At 35.2% G+C, this 23,898-nt stretch overlaps 1 protein-coding gene across 4 annotated transcripts in view; it reads right to left on the bottom strand.

The window, feature by feature from the left end:
* Positions 1-9,438: 9,438 nt before the first annotated feature.
* Mtr4 (exosome RNA helicase Mtr4) overlaps positions 9,439-23,898 on the bottom strand; it is a 352,727-nt gene continuing 338,267 nt past the window's right edge. For all 4 annotated transcript variants that reach the window (XM_069828332.1, XM_069828329.1, XM_069828331.1 and 1 more), the window contains one exon: positions 9,439-10,113. In XM_069828332.1, coding sequence (XP_069684433.1) covers positions 9,956-10,113 — 158 coding nt within the window. In that variant the 3' untranslated portion in view covers positions 9,439-9,955. The remainder of the gene's footprint in view (positions 10,114-23,898) is intronic.

The following is a 23,898-nucleotide window of genomic DNA, read 5'->3' as shown; positions in this document are numbered from 1 at the left end:
AAATATGCCAGGTGTAGTATGTATGATGTTATAGGTGTCGACAATCTGTGGAAGATCATCATCGACATGATCTACAAGTGTGGCATACACTAAGGTCTTCAGATGTCTCCACCAGAAGTCAAGTGAATTAAGATTGGTGATGTTGCTGGTCATGGGACTGGACCTTGATAACCAATCCGTCACCAAATGTTGCCATTAGCTATTGCCATGCCACAAGGGAAGGATGTTTTACAAAAAGTTCCTGTAATTTTCTCCCCTTAAATGATTTGGTATGATATTTGGATTGAGTAGTACCATCATTTCCCATAACTATGGTCCTGGAACACAACTATGGTCCATGATACAACCATTCAAATTTTGTACTCCATAACGTAGTACCTTGTTTATCTATATTTTTGCTGTATTGTAGTTTGAAGTGAAATCACTGTAGCTACCTACGAACAGTCTGTTACTTCTACAATGTTTTTTGAATGGTTGTATTGTGGACCATATCTGTATTCCAGGACCATAGTTATGGGAAACGATGGTATGTCATTAGTAATGCCACACCACACTTTGACACTAAATCGCACCTGATGAGAACTGACTGCAATGAAATGTGGATTTAGCTGCTCCCAAATATGCTGCTTGTTTGTTAAAAATACCATCCCAGTGTGAAAGTTGGTTCAACAGTGAACAACACAAGTTGCAAACTGGGGTATCACTGGGCTTTATTGCAAAAACCAAATCCATGTCGGCTAGTTTTCTCTGGCCCTAATGCTCCATTTTTTAATGTTGACTCTCTGATGACTGAGCTTTCAATAAATGTACCTAAAATAATAGACAATGTCGAATCAATGAGCATAACAACAAACAATCACAATGTAACAAACAGTCATAACACTAAAACAAGTGCAGTGTCATACCGGGCGAGATAGGACACACTGATTAATGAAAGATATTTGTTTCAGTATCCTCTTTTACCATATTCTTCTGCAACATAAGTTTTGAATCACCCTGTATATTGTGATTAACGCAAAATTATTTTATAAACAAATGATATCCCCCTTTTCCCCTCTTGATGTATTGAAGTATTTTTAATTAATATTAATTTATTACTAGCCCAAGCATAAAACACTAGAGTGAGATTATATGCACTAACTATAACCACAGTCTAGTATATACAGTCACGAAGTTCAATACATACTAAATATGCAAACATAGATAGTTGCTAACGGCCAGGATCGCTACTATCGCCTCATCACAGAGACTTTCCCTAGCAGACGATAAAATGTATTGTACTTTCGATATCGTGTTCTTTTGGAAAAAATTAACACCTTCCTTCCACTATTGAAATATGAAATACATAAGGTTTATATATATTTTTTTCATAAAATATATATTATATTCTATAAACTCACCTTCCTGGATCTTTCAGAAGAAGAATAACTCTAACCTATTTTTCTTACAATTTATAGTACTACAAACGTCTCCTTGTCCCATATTGTTATTCAAAGTATTGTATTTTAGCCATTTACAGTTATTACAACCAATAACAAACATTTCACAGTTTACATAGCTTTTCACAAAAATGCGAAATATGGCACAGTCAATGCCTTTTCGATCTAGTCCAGGCCGTAATGTTTGTTTGGGTTTTTTATTTCAGTGTATGGAGCTCAGTGAAATATTATAACTTTATTCCATATCATTGCTAAGCTTTACTTAGTGTAATGTGTCCATAAGTTCCGTTTACTTCTTGTTGCATAATATGTTGCAGAAATAACTACAAAACTGTGTTATTTTAATGTGAAGAGAATTGTACATGTTAACATAATCTGTTCGCATCAACATTTTAAGTTTAGAATGGAAGCTATTTTGAGGTTTAATAAAAAGAATTTATATTGTGATTTCAATTTAGCACATCTACCTTCCTTAATTTTAGACAAAAAATTTACGATACCGTACCACTCCTATGAAATTAGTGTACATACAATTGTGTTACTTCGTCTCTTAAGTAGTAGATAAATACAATAATTCAGTACTCAATTGTAGTATTAAAATACAGACAAATTGAATGTCCGGGGTATCATACATGACATTATGCTTAATTATAATGTATAACTGCGAATTTAGGAATATAAGTTAAATATAGTAAACATAACCTATAATTTTCATATTAATGGCAAGGCATTGGAGATCACTAAATTTAGACACAAAGGGGCAACTGGTACAGTAAACATAGCCTATAATTTCAACATATCTAAATATCCGTGCGGCGCAACTGAAAATTATTGAATCGTGCATAAATGAATGTACAAGAATTTCACAATATTTCATTGAAATAAAGGCAGGTATTATACATACGAACAACGTAATTTTCACACCAAAAATAATGTTACACCTTAGCTCTCAAGTGAATTATGTCTGAAATGTCTCATAATCATTGTTTTAAATTTTATTAATGGAATTACACTACATTTTAGAGAAACATATGTTACTCTTTATGCATTCGAACTAATTTGTTGGTTGAAATGCCACCCTTCGTGATCGGGTTAAGTGGGTTACATGGTCTGCCTTACGGCCTACATTAGATCACGATGGCTGTGGCACAGTCTATTGTTCCTAGTACTCACAGCGCTCCTAGCGGCTAGCAACTATCGCGAGAATTGCAAAAAATCATCCCAAGCTTTGTGACTGTATATAGTAGACTGTGCTATAACTATTAAATTATATTTACGGTAATCTGGCCAGATTTTAATTTGTTGAAGCTTCAAAGTAGCTGATAATTTGCAATGATGAGTCATTCATTAGACCAGTAGTGTCAGAGTTGTAAGCTCCGAAACCGGTTGTGGAGCTAGAGACGTCCAATCGGAGCGTGAACTTGCTTATGTCTGTGGAAGCACCAGAGCACGCAATGAGTCTAGTGGAGTGCTCCACTCCGTTTAGGCTCTGTCTGACAACGCTGCATTAGACCATCATTTGATATCTCAACAATGTGACTGTCATTATTGTCTTTGTCTCAAGATTGAAAGGATTATAATATTAGAATTGATAAAAAGTTCAGAAATTCTAAGAATTTCAGCCCAAAAGTGTTAAAGACTGAAATTATATAAATCACTTATACTTCTGGCTTTGTGTGTTCCCTTTATGTGTATAAGTGTTGCTTATCCTTGGTTTCTAGCTTAAACTATGTTCATGTGATTGCTTTCTTCGATTAGTTTGAAACATATATGACAGTTTAATCAGAAGACCCATTTTTGAGGAGTTTATGCAATTTAGTGTTATAGTACTGTTATTGAGAGAAAAAGGAAAGGAATTTGTGGTGGGACAATGAATGTGAGAATGCGATTAAGGAAAAAAATACAGCGAGACAAAAAGTGCTATAACAAAACACGAGAGCAAATCAAGATGACTATAATCAAAAACGGAAGATTGCAAACAAAATCTGTATCAAGAAAAAGAAAAATTGGATTAACAACAAAATAACTGAGGTTGAATCAAATTATCAGAAGAATGAACCACGGAAATTTTTTAAAGACATCAATTCCTTACAGTAACAAACAATTACACCGACAGTTTGTAAAGATAAAGAAGGTAATTTGGTAATGCAAGCAGAACAAGTTTTGAATGAATGGAAGGTATATTTTGAAACACTACTAAGTTTACCACAAGAAACAACATATCAAGAGGAAATTGTTATAGAAGAAGAAATAGTTAATACCCCAGAAACATCACCACCCACACTAAATGAAGTCTGTTACATTATAAATAATTTGAAAACAAATAAATCTGCAGGATCAGATGGAATACCACCAGAATTGATCAAGAAAGGGGGAAGAACTCTTAAAATAAAAATGCATAAACTGTTAACTGAAATTTGGGAAAAAGAACAGATCCCAAATCAATGGTCTGAAGGAATAATAGTCACGATCTATAAAAATGGGGACAGACTAAACTGTGTAAACTTTAGACCAATAACACTGCTAAATGTAGCATATAAAATATTTGCCTGTATTCTAAATAATAGAGTAATAAACATCATAGAGAAAGACTTTGAGGAAGCGCAAATGGGATTCCGGAAAGGAAGATCCACAATTGATAATGTCTTTATACTAAGGCAAATCTTCGAAAAATGTAGAGAATATAATACGGATTTATACAACGTATTTATTGATTATACACAAGCCTTCGACTCATATAAAAGAAACAAAATTATTGAAGGATTACAACTATATAAAATTCCCCTGAAAATAATCTGACTGATTAACATAACGCTAGCAAATACAACAGCGGTAGTTAAAATAAATAACAAACTAAGTGACAGTTTTCAAATTAACAGAGGAGTTAAACAAGGAGATCCGCTTTCTGCAACCTTTTTCATACTAGTGGTGGACCTGATAATCAAACAACTAGAGATTAGAGGTAATATAAGCACAAGATTGGTACAATGTACAGCATATGCAGACGATATACTACTAATAGCAAGATCAAAGAAGGCATTAATTGATAAACTCGAAACTTTAATGGAAGAATCAGCACAATATGGATTAATCACAAATGCAAAGAAAACAAAATTTTTAAAATGTTCAGCCAAAAATAATGAACCAGAAAACTTACAGATGGATAATACTATTTTTGAAGGAGTAAAAATCCTTCAAATACTTGGGATCAATAGTAAACGATGAAAACATTATCGAGGAAGAAATAAACAATAGAATTGTTATGGCAAATAAAGCATACTTCGCAAATCTCAACCTATTCAAAAGCAAATACGCATCCAAACAAGCAAAATTAAGACTATATTTAACAGTAATAAGACCAATATGCAAGTGAAACCTGGACCCTAACTGAATTCTCTAAGCAAAAGCTCCTGGTTTTTGAAAGGAAAATATTACGAAGGATATTTGGCCCAATAAAAGATGCAAGCGATGAGTGGAGAATTAGAAATAATAAAGAGTTAAATATTTTAATACAAAACCAACACATAGTAAACTATATCAAAGCGCAAAGGATGGCATGGTTTGGCCATATCAATCGTATGGATGAAGGAAAAACAGTTAAGAAAATATATAAATGGAACCCCATCAGTAAAAGAGCAAAAGGAAGACCAAAAGGTAGATGGAAGGAAAACATAACCGACGATTTGAAAACACTGAATGTAAAGAATTGGCCAAATCTTGTTCATAACAGAAAAGAATGGCGTAAATTAATTGAGAAGGTCAAAACTTCGACGAAGTTGTAGCACCTACTGAAGAAGAAGAAGAAGAAGAAGAAGAAGAAGAAGAAGAAGAAGAAGTACTGTTATTGATTTTAAATGACTCACATCGCCTGTTTTAAATCTTCTTATGGCTACTTGTTCCTTTTTGTGTTGTAATGTTCTGACTAAATTTCCTAAACAATTTGTCTTGTTTCACTTATGCTGCAAAGGGTTTCCAATTTCTGGGCAATGGCTCTTTGTTTCAAGTAGATCACTTCTCCGTATGTTAATTCATGATTTGAGCTCTATTACACATGGATATCATTATCCAGGATTTCATACTAGATTTTTAAAATAATTAACTATTTGATCTCTTCAAGTTTTAATCCTTACTTTAGAATGACTCTCTGAGCACCATTCGTAACTTTTCAGACATCAAAGCATTACTCAATTTTCCTCCAAGTACAGTATGTTGATGGTTGCTACTGCATCAGTGATCTCTCTTTCACGTGACACATATTATGAATTTTCTCCAAGTAAACAATGTTTCTATTATTTTTATCTGCATATTCAATATAAAGAAATTCAAGGGAGTGGCTGTACATAACACATAACAATCAACCTGCATCACAAATTAATTTTCAGAGTACCACAAACATACTAATAAAATGGCTTCATATTCTGCAATTGTAACAATTATTAATGCAGTCATTGTAGCTTCATCCACGAAAATTAAATATTTTAAATAGCATTTCGTATTTAATTATCAATTTCATGTAGCACGTGATTAGCAAATTCAATACATCTAGAATAATGTAGAAATCCAACTGTATCACTGTTCTGGTCCTTATCTTACATTATTTAATTCCTTCTTGCTGGGATATTAAGACACATTGTTTACTCGGAGAAAATTGGTACATCCATTCCCTGCCTAACAAGATTCAGCATACTTTGAGAAAAATCGTACATCACCTTACAGTCTGTAGAACTAGGAATGAGCACACATTGAGACTAAGTTAGGGAACAAAACTTAGAAAGTTTCTTTCTACTCATAAAAAATAATAATAATTTTACTCCATTATTTTGCAATTTATTTGAGAATGAAATCCTGGAAATCATATTTGATGATTCTGCACAGAAGTAAAATTGGATCCTTTGTAAATGAAACACAGATTGAAAATTAGCTGAAGAATGGTCATATGGACTTGATGTATCATAAAAGAAATAATAATAAATCTATAAATGGTAAAGTATTACCGTAATTTGCAAGAATGTGATTACAGCACGTGACTACGATGGACAACATAAGAATTCCTCTCTAGATGCTAAATTTAAAATAAAATAAAAAATGGCTATATTGAAGCCAAAACAAACCAACTTGTGATCCTAAATTCATGAATAAATCAAAATAATTAGTTAACATCTCTTGATTGACTGTTGTAATTAAAATCTTAATATACTTCGGTAAGCATTGGAAACATTTTCATTCCATATAGTACCAATATCATAATCGCCGGTTCAATGTCAAAACCACGAATGTGCAAAATTTCGCATTTTCACCTAAGTGCACTTTCTGAGTCTGTGTGGTGTGTAGATTCTTATGCCAAAGTCACGTAAGTGAATGATAATTCAATTCTGAGTTATTTACAATTCTTAAAACACTTATGTACTCCATTTTGAATCTTGCGTACACTACTTTTAACACTTTAACACTTATGTACTTCCAGATTGGAATGTACAATGCCAAAGCAGCGAATGTGGCACATTCGTGATTTTGGAACTGGACACAATAAGAAACTAGTAGGGCAGTAACAATGAATGTGCTACATTTGTGATTTTGGCATTGGACTTGTAACAATGGAGCACATTCATTCATGTATTTTTACATGTTATTAACATTAGCAGTAATGTGTGTGATGCTATGTTGGTCCCATAATTATGTCATTAGCATTGTTTCATGTATTTTCAACAAATATTCCATTATTTTTTACATATTAGTACAAGTCGTTTGGCCAGTAAGGCTCAAGATGGACTGAAATAGAGGTGCAAAATGTTTGATTTAGACCTTCCTCGGTTTTGAGAAATACAGGCAGGTTATGACTACAATGTTACTCGTATCTTCTTCAAAAAAATACATGCATGCATGCCAATTATAATATTCACATGGAAAAAGGAAATCTGCACGAGAGGCTAGGGATGAAGACAAATTATCTTGTCAAGATCTGAAATATTGTTCTTCAATTTTAAACTACAATCAGTCTTAAATACACCAAAGGGGCAGGCAGGTCTAATATTTTACCTCCACAAATCGGGTGTTTGTAATCTGGAGTTACACAATTTGGAAACCAGGATGCAAAGTATTATACAGGATGTTAAAAAAAGTATCCAATATTTAAGGAGGTAATAATATGCATCAAAACAAGAAAAAAAGTCTAATAAACATGGGTCCTACAACACATATTTTCTGAGATTTGAACACTTGTTCATAGGGGATACTCAATGTGACGTCCATTTATGGCAATGTATTTTTCTGCCCTAGAATACAGCAGGCTACCAGATAACCATACCGTAGTTGACACCTCTGGCATGGAATACTGATACGTCAAAAGGAATACTGAAAGAGAAGTTTGGTTGCGGATGTGAGCAGGGTTCAGCAAAAATGGTGTTGTGAATTTTCGTAATCAGCATGTGTGGGCTGATGAAAATTCCCAGCACTTGAAGAAATAAAGCATCAGCACCGATTCTCAATCAACTTATGGGCAGTCGTTATTGGTGATAGATTGAGGGCCATATGTGCTACCACAGAGATTAACTGGGGCTCGTTATCAGGAAATTCTTATTAACATATTGCCTACCTTGGAGTATGTGCAATGTCAGTAAAGACTACAAAATATGTGGTTCATGCATGATAGCACACCAGCACATTTTTCCGCAATGAGCTTGAACACCTGACGCTGAAATTTCAGGACCGCTGGATTGATTGGGGAGGCCCCACACCTTGGCCTGCTCGTTCCTCAAACCTAAATCCCCTAGCCTTCTGGTTACCAAGAACAACGAGGTCAATTCAAAGAGTGCGTGATTCCTTACGCCGAAGGGCAGAGGAATGCACTGCCAAGAATGAGCACCTCCTATTAATAAGTGTTCAGATCTCAGAAAGTATGTGTTGTAGGGTCCATGTTTATTAGACATTTTTTTCTTGTTTTGATGCATATCAGCACCTCCTAAAATATTGGAGACTGAACGTAAAAGCGGGAGAGTAGACATTTCTCTCCATGTTCATAACTACCGGTATATGATGTCTCACCCTAACATGACTGCAGTCTTCATGATGTCAGACAGTTATGGGAGGCAACAAAATAACACTATTTTCATTGGTATGTGCATTTTTTTCCTGAACTAGCACCCTTCTTTACAAACCAAAAATCACAGATTTTTTTTTTTTCAGATGGATATATCGAAATTGAATGTGATTCTATACATTCCAAGATAGAGACGAAATCAAAACATGTTTCAGTTTAGTCCTAAAGGATGGGAAAAACTAATTTGTACTATCTGAAACAAACTTTCGCCGTTTCTTGTGACTTAGACGGCTTCAAGTCATTTTCGTAAGAAAGACTTACAAAAAAAAAAAAAACATTTCATGAAGAAGTATTTGTTGGTTGCAATGTCTAAGAACGGAACCAAGACAAATATTTTTTAAAGCTGATTCCAAATCTGATTTCCATCAAGTCAATCTGAAGAGACTAAGAGGCAGACCAAGTGAGGGTCCACTTCCAAAAGTCTACATACAGCACAGATCTGTCCGTTGCTGAAGTCAAGTTGCAGGACCTGAAAGTAATGTGTGAGGATCTTGCACACACCAAGGGAGTACCATAGATCTTACAAGTCATTGAAATACGATAGAAACATTCTTGATGACTTGCCTGAGTCTTATGCTAATGAGGACTCTAAGAATGAATAGTGACTGTGTTCTTTCATAGTTCTCAGTATTTTCAATACCGGTACTATGAGTTTTTTCCTTTAACCCTTTGCGGTCGGATTTAAATACCGCAGTCAGTCTGTGCGAGAAATGTGTTGGATGGTGCCCGCCGTGGGACTGCAACGCGGATGTTGCAGTGGTGGATGTCACCCAACATGGGACTGAAAAGGGTTAACTTACATGAAGAATATTATCTTGTTTAATAAAAATTTATCTTTTCTTAAACAAAATAATATTTGTTCCAGTGTATGTACCAATAAAAGAATTCTTTAGAAAGTAAGAATGAAGACAAAAATTTCTAAAAATTTATTTTATAATAATAAATATGTCCTCCTATTGTTCTTTAAAATACTTGAAAACCATTAATTTCGCAATTAGTTTACAAAGTCTGCAAACAGAACTCCAAACTTTCTTCAATCCTGCCATATCAAGAAAAAACTAATGTGAACAATTATTTAAAATTTCCGTAAAGTATGAAACAAAGGAGGTAATGATTATAACTACTGTAGACTAGCAAAGATGATGAAAAGGAAGACTGACTGAAATACACAATGCAATTTACCAAACAAGCTTTATCTCTTGGAGAAATATACTTCATGCTTTCAACAGAATTAAATTTTAAAACACTGTCTCAATCTTTCTCCATGATTAATATATGTACGTATATACATATGCATATAATCATATTATAATACATACATTTCTGAAAAAGAGTGCATTACCATTTTCTCATATTCTTACTGTTCAGCACGGAATTTGATAATTTTCGCAATGAGATTGCTAAGTGTCCTCTTGAAACATCACAGATATAAGCTGGCAGCAAACACGATGTCTCTCTTTATTGCTTTTATGCCTTCACTAAATTTGTTCTCCAGCTCAGTGTTCCCAATGTTCTTTGCAGCTTGACATAACTGTCGCAATACTTCCTCTAATCTTCTCATGCAACGGATAATACTGCCTGAAGAATTAAGAGAAATTATTACATTAATTTATTATTAATCACTTCATGTGGAGTGACCTTCACAGAGTGAAAAGAAAAATTGCACATTCATAGATTACTAACTAAAGAACAGAAAATCAATAACACAGATTATGAAAATGTTAATCATACCTTACTAAAACATATGAATCTTTCCATAGGAATTATTCACTTTCATCAACACTACATTTTGTAACAATATGGAATAATAAAGTGACTTAGAATGTCCACCATAGTAGACAAAACACAGTGTCATGGATTGCCAGGCCTGAGAGCTTATACTTACATATCACACTCCAAAACAAGAGAGTCATCGTTTCAAATGTTTGAATGTATGTGGTTTTGATCCTCTCTTTTGTCTTTCTGCACCACAAAAAGTTATGATGTAAGTAAGAGAGCAGGTTACTAACGGTTTTTCATGAGATTGAATATTTGAGTGTTAAACACAGCACTTACTGAGTAAAGCAAATAACTGTGATACAAGTAAGACAAAATTTTGTATCTAATACAAACAAGCATGACACATGATATTTAGGATATGCGAGTTTTATTAAAAGTGTCTAAAGAAAGCAAATTTGACTTTCAAAAGTGTCAGGTTTGTACTTCAGAATTCACAGGTTATCACTTTCTTCCAGAAAACACGTAATTGAGAATGGAACAGTAATTAATTATTGTTTTGCTGTCTTCATCCTGTAGACAGTGTTTGTCCCTTGTCATATGTTCACCTGCATTATCTCAGCTTTCATCTTGCACTGCGGTAACCAAACAATCTGGCAGATGTGCAGCTCATGACAGGAAGAACTTGGTTGTGAGATTAAACTGCGCATGCATGGACTTGGTTAATAAAAACCTAAACTAACCAAACCTAACCTTCGTATATGTAAGATGTGTAACCGAAGTATGAAGGGAACTTCTTGATTTGATCTAGAATGTGCACGCGAAAATAAATCCAGATAAGGATCATGCTGGCACTGCATCAAAAGTCAGTACATTCGCAGTTTGATCTCATTGCTAAGTTCTTCCTGTCACGAGCCCCTCCTCCTGGCAGACTGATAATGTGAGCCTGTCTTCAGTGTTGATCCAAAGACATACCTTCCCAATACTGCATTGGATTATAAGTCGATATTAAAAGAGGAGATAAAACAGACGAAGATAAGGCAATAATTCTTTCCAGACTGCATGCTCTATGTGTTGGTGCATTTAGCCAAAGGTCCTGGGTTCGATACCTGGCTCCAGAACAATTTTTCCCTTGAAATTATTCAAATCAGCTTCACAGAGAGCTATACCTGAAAGCTAGATTTGCATAATACACGTCACTTCATTAACAGAAAGCCACAATTTAAGTCACACAGAGTTTGTGAGAACTCAATGTTGGTTTCTTGACAGTTGTCAGCCCACTTTGAGGTCTGTGGATATAAAGGGAGAAATTGAGTCAGTGTCTGGTAGAGTTCCTGGGTAGTTCAGTCGGTAGAGCGTTGGTGCGTTCAGCCAAAGGTCCTGGGTTCGATACCCGGGCCCAGAACAATTTTTTCCTTCAAATTATTCAAATTATTTATACTTGGTGCAATCTGTATTACGTTATGGCATTGTCAGTTGGGGCAGTGTTTCTAAATCCATAAGAAAGCCACTGGATTTACTACAAAAGCGAATAATCAAAATTTGTTTGAAAAAGTCTATTGATTACCTTACTAAACTTCTTTATTTGCATTTTAAAGTTTTCAAATTGGAGCACATATGTTGTTGTTATTATCTAATGCTGGGCTTTGGCAACGAAGCCATTAGCGTTCTTGCTCTCCAATATTTTTCTGTGGTGGATCCATCAGGTAGAACTTCACAGGTTATGAGATGATCTTCAGTCATTTCTTCTTCTTTGTTGCATAGAGGGCAATTTGGATTTGTGTAAATTCCTATTTTATTCAAGTGTTTGGCCAAATAATCGTGTTCTGTAAGCAGTCTGAATTTTGCTACTGCAGATTTACGTGGGATTTCTGGAAAAATTTCTGTTTTTTTTTTTTATTAAAATGCTCCATTTTTTATCTTTGGCTTTGGTACATAGTGCTTGGTTTTGCTTGATTTTATATTTATTTTTAATTAGTCTTTTGATGGATGTAAAAGGTAGGCTTGTATTTGTATTCTGAATTAAATTGGATCCTTTTTTGGCAAGAAAGTCAGCAGTTTCATTTCCAGCAATTCCGCAATGTGCAGGTATCCATTGCAATTGAATTCTTTTCTGTAGTTTTTGAAGTTGTTGGATCATTTTGTGACATTCTTTAATTTGGATTGACATAATTTTATATGAATTTATTGCATATAACGCTGCTTTAGAATCAGAGAGAATGACAGCATTTTGAAATTTATCTATTCTGTATAGTACGTGTTGGAGTGAGATATGAATAGCCATTATTTCCGCATCAAAATTTGTTGTATGATGTCCTGCTGGTTGATAAAATGAGAATAACGCACACGTAATTCCTGATCCTGAGTTGTTATCGATAGTAGACCCATCTGTGTAGATATGTAACCATTCTTCTGGTGGGTATCTATTGTTCACAGCTTCTAATGCCAGTGAGCATATATAAATATACATTATTAACTTTCTTTCATAAGAACAAGAACAATTTCAACTCATATTGGCATAATTATAATACGAGTGTAATATTCTTCATTACAAGAAAAATATGTTCAGTATTCAACCTTTCTTTATTTATGATCATTCTACAAACAATGTCAACAATTAACAAAAGAATGTTCACACCGAGAAAGGAAACATCCTTACATAACAAGGCTTCTATACACTCAATAGGTTATCTCGTTTTTCATTAGTCAATCAAATAGCTAGTTGGCTGATGACATGCGAAGAGTCCATGCTGATTGATCAGCGTACATTATAAACACAATCCCCTCAAATAAAAACATTACAAGGGGCATAAACCAAGTGTGTACGTATCATGGAATAAAATAAAAATGTTGAAATTGTTTATACCATGTATATTATAAAAACTGTACTTACACTTGTCACTGCATTATTTTTCTGTATTTTTCAACAATTCGTCTGCTCTCAGTGTCTGCCGTCTGTTTTTGTCTGCTAGTTTCCAGTCTTGTGTTCACATATTTGAGTTGTAAAAAGAACCTAGTTTTTACTGTACAATCAACAATAAAATTTCACATGGAATGTTATGTACGAACATTGTCACATATTCTTTGGTCCTTTTTATAATATTCTGCCCCTTTTTAATCGTGTCGCTGCCATGAAACTCATTGTAGAATTTTTCAGTATTATTGAAACTACTTAGTCATGCTGGTGATGGCATGGTTAAACCTTCAAAAGAAAGAATAATGTACTAAAAGTTAAAGAGGGCCAAGATGGTGGGGTTTTTGTTTTAAATGTATGTTTATAAAAAATCTAACATTGAATGATTTTAATATCTCATTCTAAAGTTTGGAAAAAGGGGCATGTATTGGTAATGAAATGTCAACCACACCTTCATTTACAATAATCAGGGTCGCCAACAGGATTTATGGGCCCCTGTGCATTATTGTGCCCATTGAAAAAAAAAAAGTTAAAAATGACAAGTTACCACTTATTCTGACGATAATTATTTACAAAATAAATAAAAGATAACTCCATACACCGATACGAATCTAAAAATATACACTTTTGTTACATTGAAAACTTTTAGAAAAACTTCATATTAGCACAATATATTACGCTTCTTTTTCAGTAGGGCCCACATAGTATGCTTCGTGACGAAACTTTCACCTTTTCGTTGTCGTTTGTTTCGTTTCATTTTCATAAAACACTATTCTTAATCAGCTACAATTTCTGACTTGCAGGCCAATATCAACAAACAACTCTCCTTGACTTTATTGATGCAAAATCATCAATTATATCATCAAAATTTAAAGAACTAGCAAGATCGCTCTCCAGACTAAGGAGGCCAAGGTTACTCAGTCTTTTTTGGCACATTGTTACCCTGAATTCATTTTTATTTCCTTCATTTTGTTTGACGTTGATGTGAAATTGAGTGTTGCTAGTAAAGATGCAGAAAATAAACCAATCTCAAGCCCGTCTGTTCAGGTTGTCAAAAATGAAAACAGTTCATGCTTAGAAGTGAATACTGATGGTTGTAGCTGTTTAGAAAAAAAATTCTGATAACAGTAGTATTGAATCAGAACAAGCAAACAAATGATGTGTTAATATGTGCAAGTGAAACATATTTACACACACCAGTTCCTAACTCTGAGTCATGGCAAGTAACAAGCGACCTTGGAAAACTAAAAAGTGGCAGACAAACTGTAAGTGTCATTGAATGTGTGTTCGAAAAAGTACCCCCAACCTGCCTAATAACCTCTTAAGTGACGGAACAAGAGCCTTTCCAGTAATATTTTCAAAACTCAAGAATGAAGAATGTGTTCCCAGAGACTGGCTAGTGTGGAGTGAAACAAATCAGTCACTGTACTATTTTCCCTGATTTCTTTCACTCCACACTAGCCAGTCTCTGGAAACACATTCTCCATTCTTGAGTTTTGAAAATACTTCATACTGTTTTTGGAAAGGCTCTTGTTTTCGAACAACACATTCAATGACACAATTTGTCTGCTACTTTTTAGTTTTCCAAGGTCGCTCAACTTCAAACAAAGTTCTACTCCCTTTCTTAATACCTTCCAATTTTTCTGTCTCTTCTTGCGCTTCTCAGCTCCCAACTTAGGCCAGGTGCACACAGAATCAGACGCGATGCAACAAGGCATGGCGCGACGCTACGTTTTGCTTTACAACGCCTCGTGACAGCTTAAAACTGTCTGCTCGCGACAACTGAGTTGCTGGCTGTGTGGGTTTGGAAAACTGGCATAGGCTAGAAAATGGCGTCAATAATAGAGGACTGTCTATATGAAAAATTCTATTGTATTTGCTTATTATTTCCTAAGGATGCAAGCTCCTAAAAATCTATACGATTGAAAGAGTCTTAAAGTTAAAATGTACTGCACAAACGTCATTTTTTATGTTTATGACTATTTCACGACTCACAATAAAGAAAAATAATATATTAAATCAATAATGAGTGATAGTATAGAGCAGATAATTAAATTAGGCTAACTACAAATTACACTGGACAACAGTCATTTTGTGCCAGACATAAAACTAACAAATTCTTACTAATTTCGACCTCCTGAATTAAAAAATAACAAGCAAAATGTTCCATCACTTCGGGTTTTCGAGATGCACAATATAATTAATTTTCTATGCATTTTATTTAAAAAATCACCGTATTTCGTGTGTAACTATTTTGTTTTACAAATGTGAAGACCCATTATGTGAAAACAATATTAGTATAAGTAAGGGCACCATGTTAGAAACACTTGTAGAAAGGGAAATTATTTTATTGCCCTTCTACGAGTCTATTTCGAGGGAGTGAAACAGGTTTGCGGTATAAATTCACTTGAGTTTACCTGATTTTACTTGAGATGTGCATTTCTTTCACGGTGAGCTTTAATTACATTACTGTAGTTTATATTTTGCGATATATCACAATGTCAAAACCACTTCTAGGAGCGGAAATTGTTTTATTGCCCTTTTCGGTTCCATTTGGAGGGGAAGAAACAGGTTCGCCGTATGAAAACGCTTCACTTTACCAGCATATTTCTGTGGTGTTAGTATTCTGTGTAAGACGTGTATTTCTTTAAAGTGTGCTTTAATGGTAATATTCAAAGTAAGAATGGTTTATATGTGCGGATTTGAAGGCTGTAGCATTGCTTTTTGGAATGCATTTAGGCTACACAAAATTTTGCTGCTTTCTGTATGAATTGGACAGTCGCGCTCGAGATATTTTATTTTTATTTTATTTTAATGTGTTATTTTACGACGCTTTTTCATCATCTAGGTTATTTAGCATCTGAATGAAATGAAGGTGATAATGCCGGTGAAATGAGTCCGGGGTCCAGCACCAAAAGTTACCCAGCATTTGCTCATATTGGGTTGAGGGAAAACCCCGGAAAAAACCTCAACCAGGCAACTTGCCCCGATCGGGATTCGAACCCGGGCCACCTGGTTTCGCGGCCAGACGCGCTGACCGCTACTCCACAGGTGTGGACTTGCGCTCGAGATAAGCATTATAAAATAAAACGACAATCACTAGAGCCAAGGAAGAAAAATATTATACATCAACCCCTTGTACCTCAAAGCGAGGTAATTTTACCCCTTTTACACAATAAGTTAGGATTAATGAAGAATTTTGTTAAAGGGATATATTATAAAACTGAAGCATTTAAAAATATCCAGGAAAAATTTCCTGCTATTAATAATCCGTGGCGCTACACCCCATGAAGAGCCCAGACCGACCAGCCAGCTGCTGGCCTCACGTCCACATGCCAAAATAGAGGTGGACGATCATCCAACTAGAATGGAGGTATCGTGTGGTTAGCATGATGATCCCCCCAGTCGTTATATCTGGCTTTCGCAACCGGATTTCGCTACCTATCGTAGGTCCCCAAGTGCATCACGATGCTAGGTGGGCACCGGTCCCATACACTGGCCGAAATTTCATGAGAAAATTTCTTCCCCCATGAGGACTCGGACCAGCGTGCATTCCTTAACATTTCCTGCTGTTAGTGATTCAAAAATAAAAGAGAGAGTTCTCAATGGACCACATATTAGAGAAATAATTAAGGACAATCACTTCGAATCTTTGCTGGAAGGAAAAGAGACAGCCATCTGGATTGCATTCAAGGAGGTTGAATTAATTTTCTGGATAACTGTAGAAGTGAGAACTATGAAGAACTAGTGAAAAATTTACTGTTGGCGTATTAAACTAGGGGTTGTAAAATTTCCCTGAAAATTCACTTCCTTCACTCACATCTTGACTTTTTTTCCCGAGAACTGTGCGATTTTAGTGATGAGCATGATGAGCGCTTCCATCAAGAAATTTCAACTATGGAAAAAAGATACCAAGGACAATGGAGTACCAATATGCTAGCAGACTATTGTTGGACTTTAGCTCGTGATGTACCTGATGTCCAGTGTAAAATAAAATGCAGAAAAAGAAAGCTGTAATCTTCTGAACAGTGAATATTTAGCCTTATTGTCATTATATAAAACAATATTTTGAATAGATATAAATTCCAAAATTTCTCAAAAACCGTAACCAACAACTGTTTTTATTGTCATATTCGTATTCAGGAGGCTCCAATTATATAGAAAACATATATCACATGCCTATCACAAAAAAAATGTTATCATTTGTTACACAGTGTTATTATTATAAATTATTATTCACCTGGTGCTTTCATCTTATTTGCAATTTTTCACATATTTTCAGAAACCACATTATTCTCGTGATATTGTTTCAAAGATTGTACAGAATGTATCTTTCCTGTACTAAATCAACTAATTTATCCGCATCGAGCTCCATTATGAATAATGTGCACTACACAATAGTATTTTTTGTAGATAATGAAAGCATGCAATCATAGCCACTACTAACGCATGTGCAGTACACTGCAGCTATCAGACAGTCTCCTCGCGACGAACTTCAAGCAGTCATTCGATGTTGTCTCTTTGTGTCTCCTTGTGTTTGCTCGCGACCGTCGCGCCGTGTCTGATTCTGTGTGCATCGCATAATAAGAAATCAATGGGAGACAAGTACCAACAGACAAAATGTCGCATCGTGCCACGCCACGCCGCGTCTGATTCTGTGTGCACCCGGCCTTATGCTTCTACTTGTCCATTGTCTACTGGTACCAGTAATGAGCAGAATATACTAGAAAAACGACAACAAAAAGACGAAACATACTATGTAGGCACTACTGAAAAGGAAACGTGATCCTGCGGCCTGAATTTGAGTCCACTAGCATATTGTAGTGGGCCGGCAGGGGTTGGTAGTTAAGAGGACAAGCCAATTGAACGTGTTCGGTACAAGCGACGGGAACATATTTCAGGCAAATCCCGGAGCCCTCAAGTGTCGTGTCGATGATTGTTAACGTCGGAAACCTATATTCTATTATATAAAAGTTAAAAATTTACATAATGAAGTGGTAATTTGTATTAATTCTACTATTGTTGGTTAATATATCAGATTCATGTAACAAATGTTCTTACAAAATTTTATAGTACTGATACTGGTATGTATCTGTGAATAATTATTCATGATAATAAAAAGTAATCAGACTCACTTAATCTGATGGGCCCTTACTGCTCACAGGCCCATATGCACTTGCCCCCCTTTCTCGGTGGCCCTGACAATAATCATTATAACTCAACAATGAATTGTCACTGGAGGCTATTATGATTAACCCACTGATTATGCCATAATGACAAAATGTCATAAATCGTTAATATAAAATCAATATAATGAGAATTATAGTGAAATAACATCACTGGTATCAGTCGCTAACCCTCCACCCCTTTGGTATGCGACTGCTAGTATAAGTAGCATGATTATTTTGTTAATTGTAAGTACCGGTAATGTACGACCCAGCAAAGATTACAAAAGAAAGAAAATAATTTTAAGGTTAACATAGATGAACCTAATCTAATTATTATGCAAAGCTGGTATTAATATAGGCTATTTATATAGGCCTACGTGATTTATTGAAACTTACCTGTAGGCTTTAACATTCTCGGTCGTTTCGGCTTTATTTTCATTAATGCTGCTCGAAAATCAGGAACAAAATTGTTATCTTTAAAATGATCAGAGCATACTCTGCTTGTATCAAGATTGAATTTATCCTGTCTTTTGCACGCAATTACCCATTTTTTTCTAAATCCGAAATCTTTAGGAATGGTAAAGAAAGACAACTCTTTATTTTTATCGTTAGAATTGTTGAATACCGCAACAGCACACCTTCGACCTGGCATAATGCATTCAAAACAACATAAACAAGAAAAAACACGAGATACTGCTTTGAAGCATTTGAGCTTTGGCACGCTCAGCTATCTTGTGACATCAGAATTGCTCTCCTTTCCCCGTTGATCCCTCGCCAACAAGCTCGATACTAATGTAACCTACGAGAAGTTTAGAAGCCTTGCTTACATAACATTTCTTCCACTTAAAAATAGAATATTATCAGTTATTATATTTCACATGTAATATAATTATACAAAGAAATATTACATTTCTTCAATGAGCCTTTTCAGAGGCTTAATTTCCCGATGGGCTCTAATATCATCAAGCACTCTACTATTACAGTCTATACTATAATGTTAACATTATGTTCTATTGGCAACTCAATATTATTATCACCTGAACAATCTATTTTATCTGCCTCTTTAATCTCTAATGATTCCTTGTTTTCATCCTCACTACCCCTTCGATCAAAAATTGAATTTCCCTATGCAACAGGAATATTGGACCTTTTACTAAGCTGATTCACGTGTCGAATCCATCTGCTCTGCAAAGAAGGTATAGCCACCCTGAATCGACGAGGGCCTAAAACTTGTTCTATTATTCCTGCAATCCATGAACCTTCCTTTTTCGGTAGTCTTTGACCCATACTTTCTCCCCTACTTGCCAAGGCCTATTTATCCCACCATATTTCTGAATCTGTTTCTCTTGAGCCTGTTGAAGTTTGTTACTATTTGTAGTTGGCCTGAGTAAATCCAATCTACTTCTAATCTGTTTCCCGAGAAGTGACTCAGCAGGGAAAATGTCAGTTGTACAGTGTTTTGTATTCCTATAGTCAATCAGAATTCTTTGTAATGCTAATTCAATTAATCCCTGATCACCAGCCCTGCCTAATGCTTTAAGTATAGCCTTCTTGATTGTGTGGACCGAATTTTCAGCAGCCCCATTACTTGCAGCATATGGAGCCCCTGACTTAAATTATATACCATTATGTATTAAAAAATTCTGAAACTTCTCGGATTTAAATGATGAATAATTCGCGGGTGCTCGTGTAAAGAGGGTTAAGTCAAATTGTAAGGTATGTAAACTTCTCTCGTTTGGCACTCAACAAAACCCCTTTGTCACAAAATACGGAGTACTGTAGCTGCACCATGGATGGAAGAATGATTTAACCCCTTTAAAACAAGAAAAAAGTTATTGTGGAAAATTGAAATCTGTACTTATCCCAGTTTAGCGAAATTATACTTAACCCCCTTTACACGAGCACCAGCGAATTATCCGATACCAGTGTCTCCGGAAGTCCAAAACGAGCAAACACTTGTCGTAAATAGGTGATTGAAATATCACAGGTCATACTTTTAGTAACAAAAGCTTCCACCCACTTTGAATGACTATCAAGAATAACAAAAATATAATGTTCAATATAGGGCCTAAATAGTCTATGTGTAACCTGGACCAGGGTTTTTGTGTATATTCCCAAGGTATCAAACTATGTTTTGGAGGGTTGTCTCTATTCTCTGCACATTCTTTACAACTAGTTATGAGTGACTCAATGTCTTGATCCATATGTGGCCACCAAACATAAGAGCGTGTAAGTGATTTAACTTTAACTATCCCCATGTGAGAGGCATGCAATTCTTGCAATACTCTTGTTCTTAATCCTTCAGGAATAACAACTTGATATCCCCATAACAAAATATCCATAACTTCTTTATGCCTATGGAATGGAACTAACTTCTCATTTACCTTTTCTGGCCACTAAAACTTGGTAAAGTTTATTACTTGCATTATTGTTAAGTCTTTTCTTGTATAAGCAAGAATTTCCTTATACTTAAGAGGAAATCAGAATTAGAGTCGAAAATATAATTAAGAGCTATTTCCTCCTGTTCATCATTATTACTAGATACTTCAGGAAGTGGGGCTCTTGACAGCCAGTCAGCTTCATTTTTATTAAATGAAACATATTCTATCTCAAATTGATAATTGGCCAAATACAAGGCCCATTGCTGTAGTCTATTTGCAGCACAAGCTGGAATACCATGTTTTGGACCAAATATAGTCTGAAGAGGTTTATGATCAGAAATTAAAGTCCACTGCCTACCAAACAAATAAGCATGAAATTTCTTTACGCCAAAAATGATGGCTAAGCTTTCTTTTTGCACCATTGAATAAGCTTCTTCGGATTTCGACAACTTTCTACTGGCATAACCTATAGGCTTTTTCACATTATTATTATTATTATTATTATTATTTTTTTTTTTTTTTTTAGAGTAACACTGCCCCCAACCCATGACTAGAAGCATCAACTGCTAATGTAAGAGGACATTCCGGATCATAATGAGCTAAGGATCTAGATGAACAAGCTAAATTTTTTATTCCAATAAATGCTCTTTCACATTCAATACTCCATTTCCAAGGATTATTCTTTTTCAAAAGTTTATACAAGGGGTTCAATGTCTCTGTCACCGTAGGTCAAAATTTTTATGTGTATGTAACATAACCTAAGAAAGACTGCAATTCTTGAACACAAGTTGGTCTAAGGGCATCCCGTACTGCTTTAATTTTTTCATCTGTAGTATGAATGCCATTAGCATCAATCTTAAACCCAAGGAAATTTAAAGATTCCCTACCGATTTCACATTTCCTTTCAGAAACAGTCAATCCTGCTTCTTCTAATCGACGCAGCACTTCAGTTAGACAACATTCTAATTCCTGTAAATCTTTACCTCCAACCATAAAATCATCACCTTCCAATAATATATCAATTTATTTTTGAAACTTAGCGGGCCCTGAAGCCACTCCAAAAGGTAAGCGAGTATATTGTAATAAACCCTTATGAGTTGTAATAGTAACCAATTCCATGACTTTTCATCTAACTCCATTTGTTGGTAAGCATTAGAAAGATCTAACCTAGCAAAAATTTTACACCCTTGCACTTTTTGAAATATATACTCAGGTGTGGGTAAAGAATGTTGGTCAACTTTTAGAAGGGGGTTTAACGTTAGCTTAAAATCATCACAAATTCGAATACCACCCCGTTTTTTTAATACTGGCACAATAGGAGATCTGAATGGACTATAGTCTAATGGAACTAGAATACCTTCATTAGTTAATCTATTTAATTCTGCTTCTACACTTTCTCTTAAAGCAAAAGGCACATTTCTGGCCTGAATAAATTTTAGCTGAGCGCCTTCTTTTAATTCTAATGATAACTTTCCCTTCTTAAAACAGCCTAATTTATCTGGGGGGGGGGGGAAACAGAGGGAAATTTAGCTTTCATCCTTCTAGCCAAAGCTGAATTAAAAAAAAAAAAAAAAAAAACCAGAGGGAAATTTAGCTTTCATCCTTCTAGCCAAAGCTGAATTTTCTGAACTCCAAAAACAATCATTATTCGGTTTAGATATGAATGAATGTATGAATGTATATATATTTGTCTTTAAGCAATATATCTTTCGGTGAGGCGGCACTTCACATTATTAGCATACAGTGCCATCTCACCATTTTGCACTCCTCTCGTACAAGTCAATTAGGACATTACTTTGTTTAAATTTATTATTGCAATTATTCTTCCACTAGTCTTTTTTTGTCTGTCATCAATTCTTCCACTCCTTTACTCCTAACTCATCATTATACCAAAAATACTCTAACCCCCTCCTGTATGACACATTTCCCCTCACTCTACATCTCTAATTATTTGCACTTTTCACTACCGGTACTCACTTTTCCACATAGCTACTTTTTAGATCTTAGTTTTCTTTTCTCACGATTTATTTCCCCTCCACATCATTTCCTTAAGTCATACTGTTTTTTCACCTTGTTTTCCCCCCTCCCTTCATCACTGCTCCCTGAACTATCTCCTATTTGCATTACTCTGCTTCTCCTCAGCCTCGATTTAGATCTCAGTTCCTTCACCCGCTTTGGAATTGCTCCCAACTTATGTCCACTATTTTCATTCGCTTGCATTGAGGTCTTGTTCTGCTGAGCTTGTTGAATGCCAGTTCGCATCACTCCTGTTTCTTCATCAGTTGATGTCACTGTCTGCTTTCCGGATATCGTTACTGAGTTTGACACGTTTCCATTTTTCTTGCATACACTCACCATACTCATGTCACTAACCTCGCCTTTAGCTACGATATTCTTGGGTTTAGATATTTTAAAGCCTATATGATTAAACCAATGGCGGCCCAACAAAGAGGAGTAGATCAGGACAGCACGTTTGCACATCTCCTTTTTATGTTAGGTTAGGTTCTTTTCAAACTGAAATGACGAGTGAAGCATAGTTAAAGTTACTCTAACCTAACCTAACCTACCTTAACATAAAAAGGAGATGTGCAAAAGTGCTGTCCTGATCCACTCCTCAACAAAGGGGGGCCATTTGAATCTACAACATACAATGGAAGAACTCCATAACATGTATCATTATACTTCACATTAAAATTAATCATTCCAAGTGATTTAGCTTCAGTCTTAAAGTAGGTTAGAAAAGTTTTATCAGTGTTCAGGAAATTACAATTAGAAAATTGATTTTGAAATATTGAAAATGGTAATATGGTCGAGCCACAACCAGTATCTATTTCAAACTTGACTGATACGTCATCTAAAACTAACACTGAAGTGAAAAGAGGTGACCTTGAAATTGTTCGCATCCCTTCAAATTAGTGTGATTTTAGTAAGTGAATCCTGGCTGAAGCCAACCTTACCGTCGTCCCTTGTGAAGTTAGATGGCTACACTCTTGTTCGAAATGACAGAGTAGGCAAGGGAGGTGGAGGCATAGCTGCTTACATTAGAAATGAACTGCAACCTAGGGTTATATGCCAGTCCGCTTCTGAATACTGTGGTCGTCCAGAATTCCTTTTTATTGAAATTCAAACTAGCGTACAGAGATGTCTGATATGTGTTATATATAAAGCCCCTAAAATCGGTTAT

Source organism: Periplaneta americana, chromosome 6, assembly GCF_040183065.1.
Source record: "Periplaneta americana isolate PAMFEO1 chromosome 6, P.americana_PAMFEO1_priV1, whole genome shotgun sequence".
Classification (NCBI taxonomy): domain Eukaryota; kingdom Metazoa; phylum Arthropoda; class Insecta; order Blattodea; family Blattidae; genus Periplaneta; species Periplaneta americana.
Note: the sequence above shows the minus strand (reverse complement) of the source record. Positions and strands in the feature narration are given on the sequence as shown.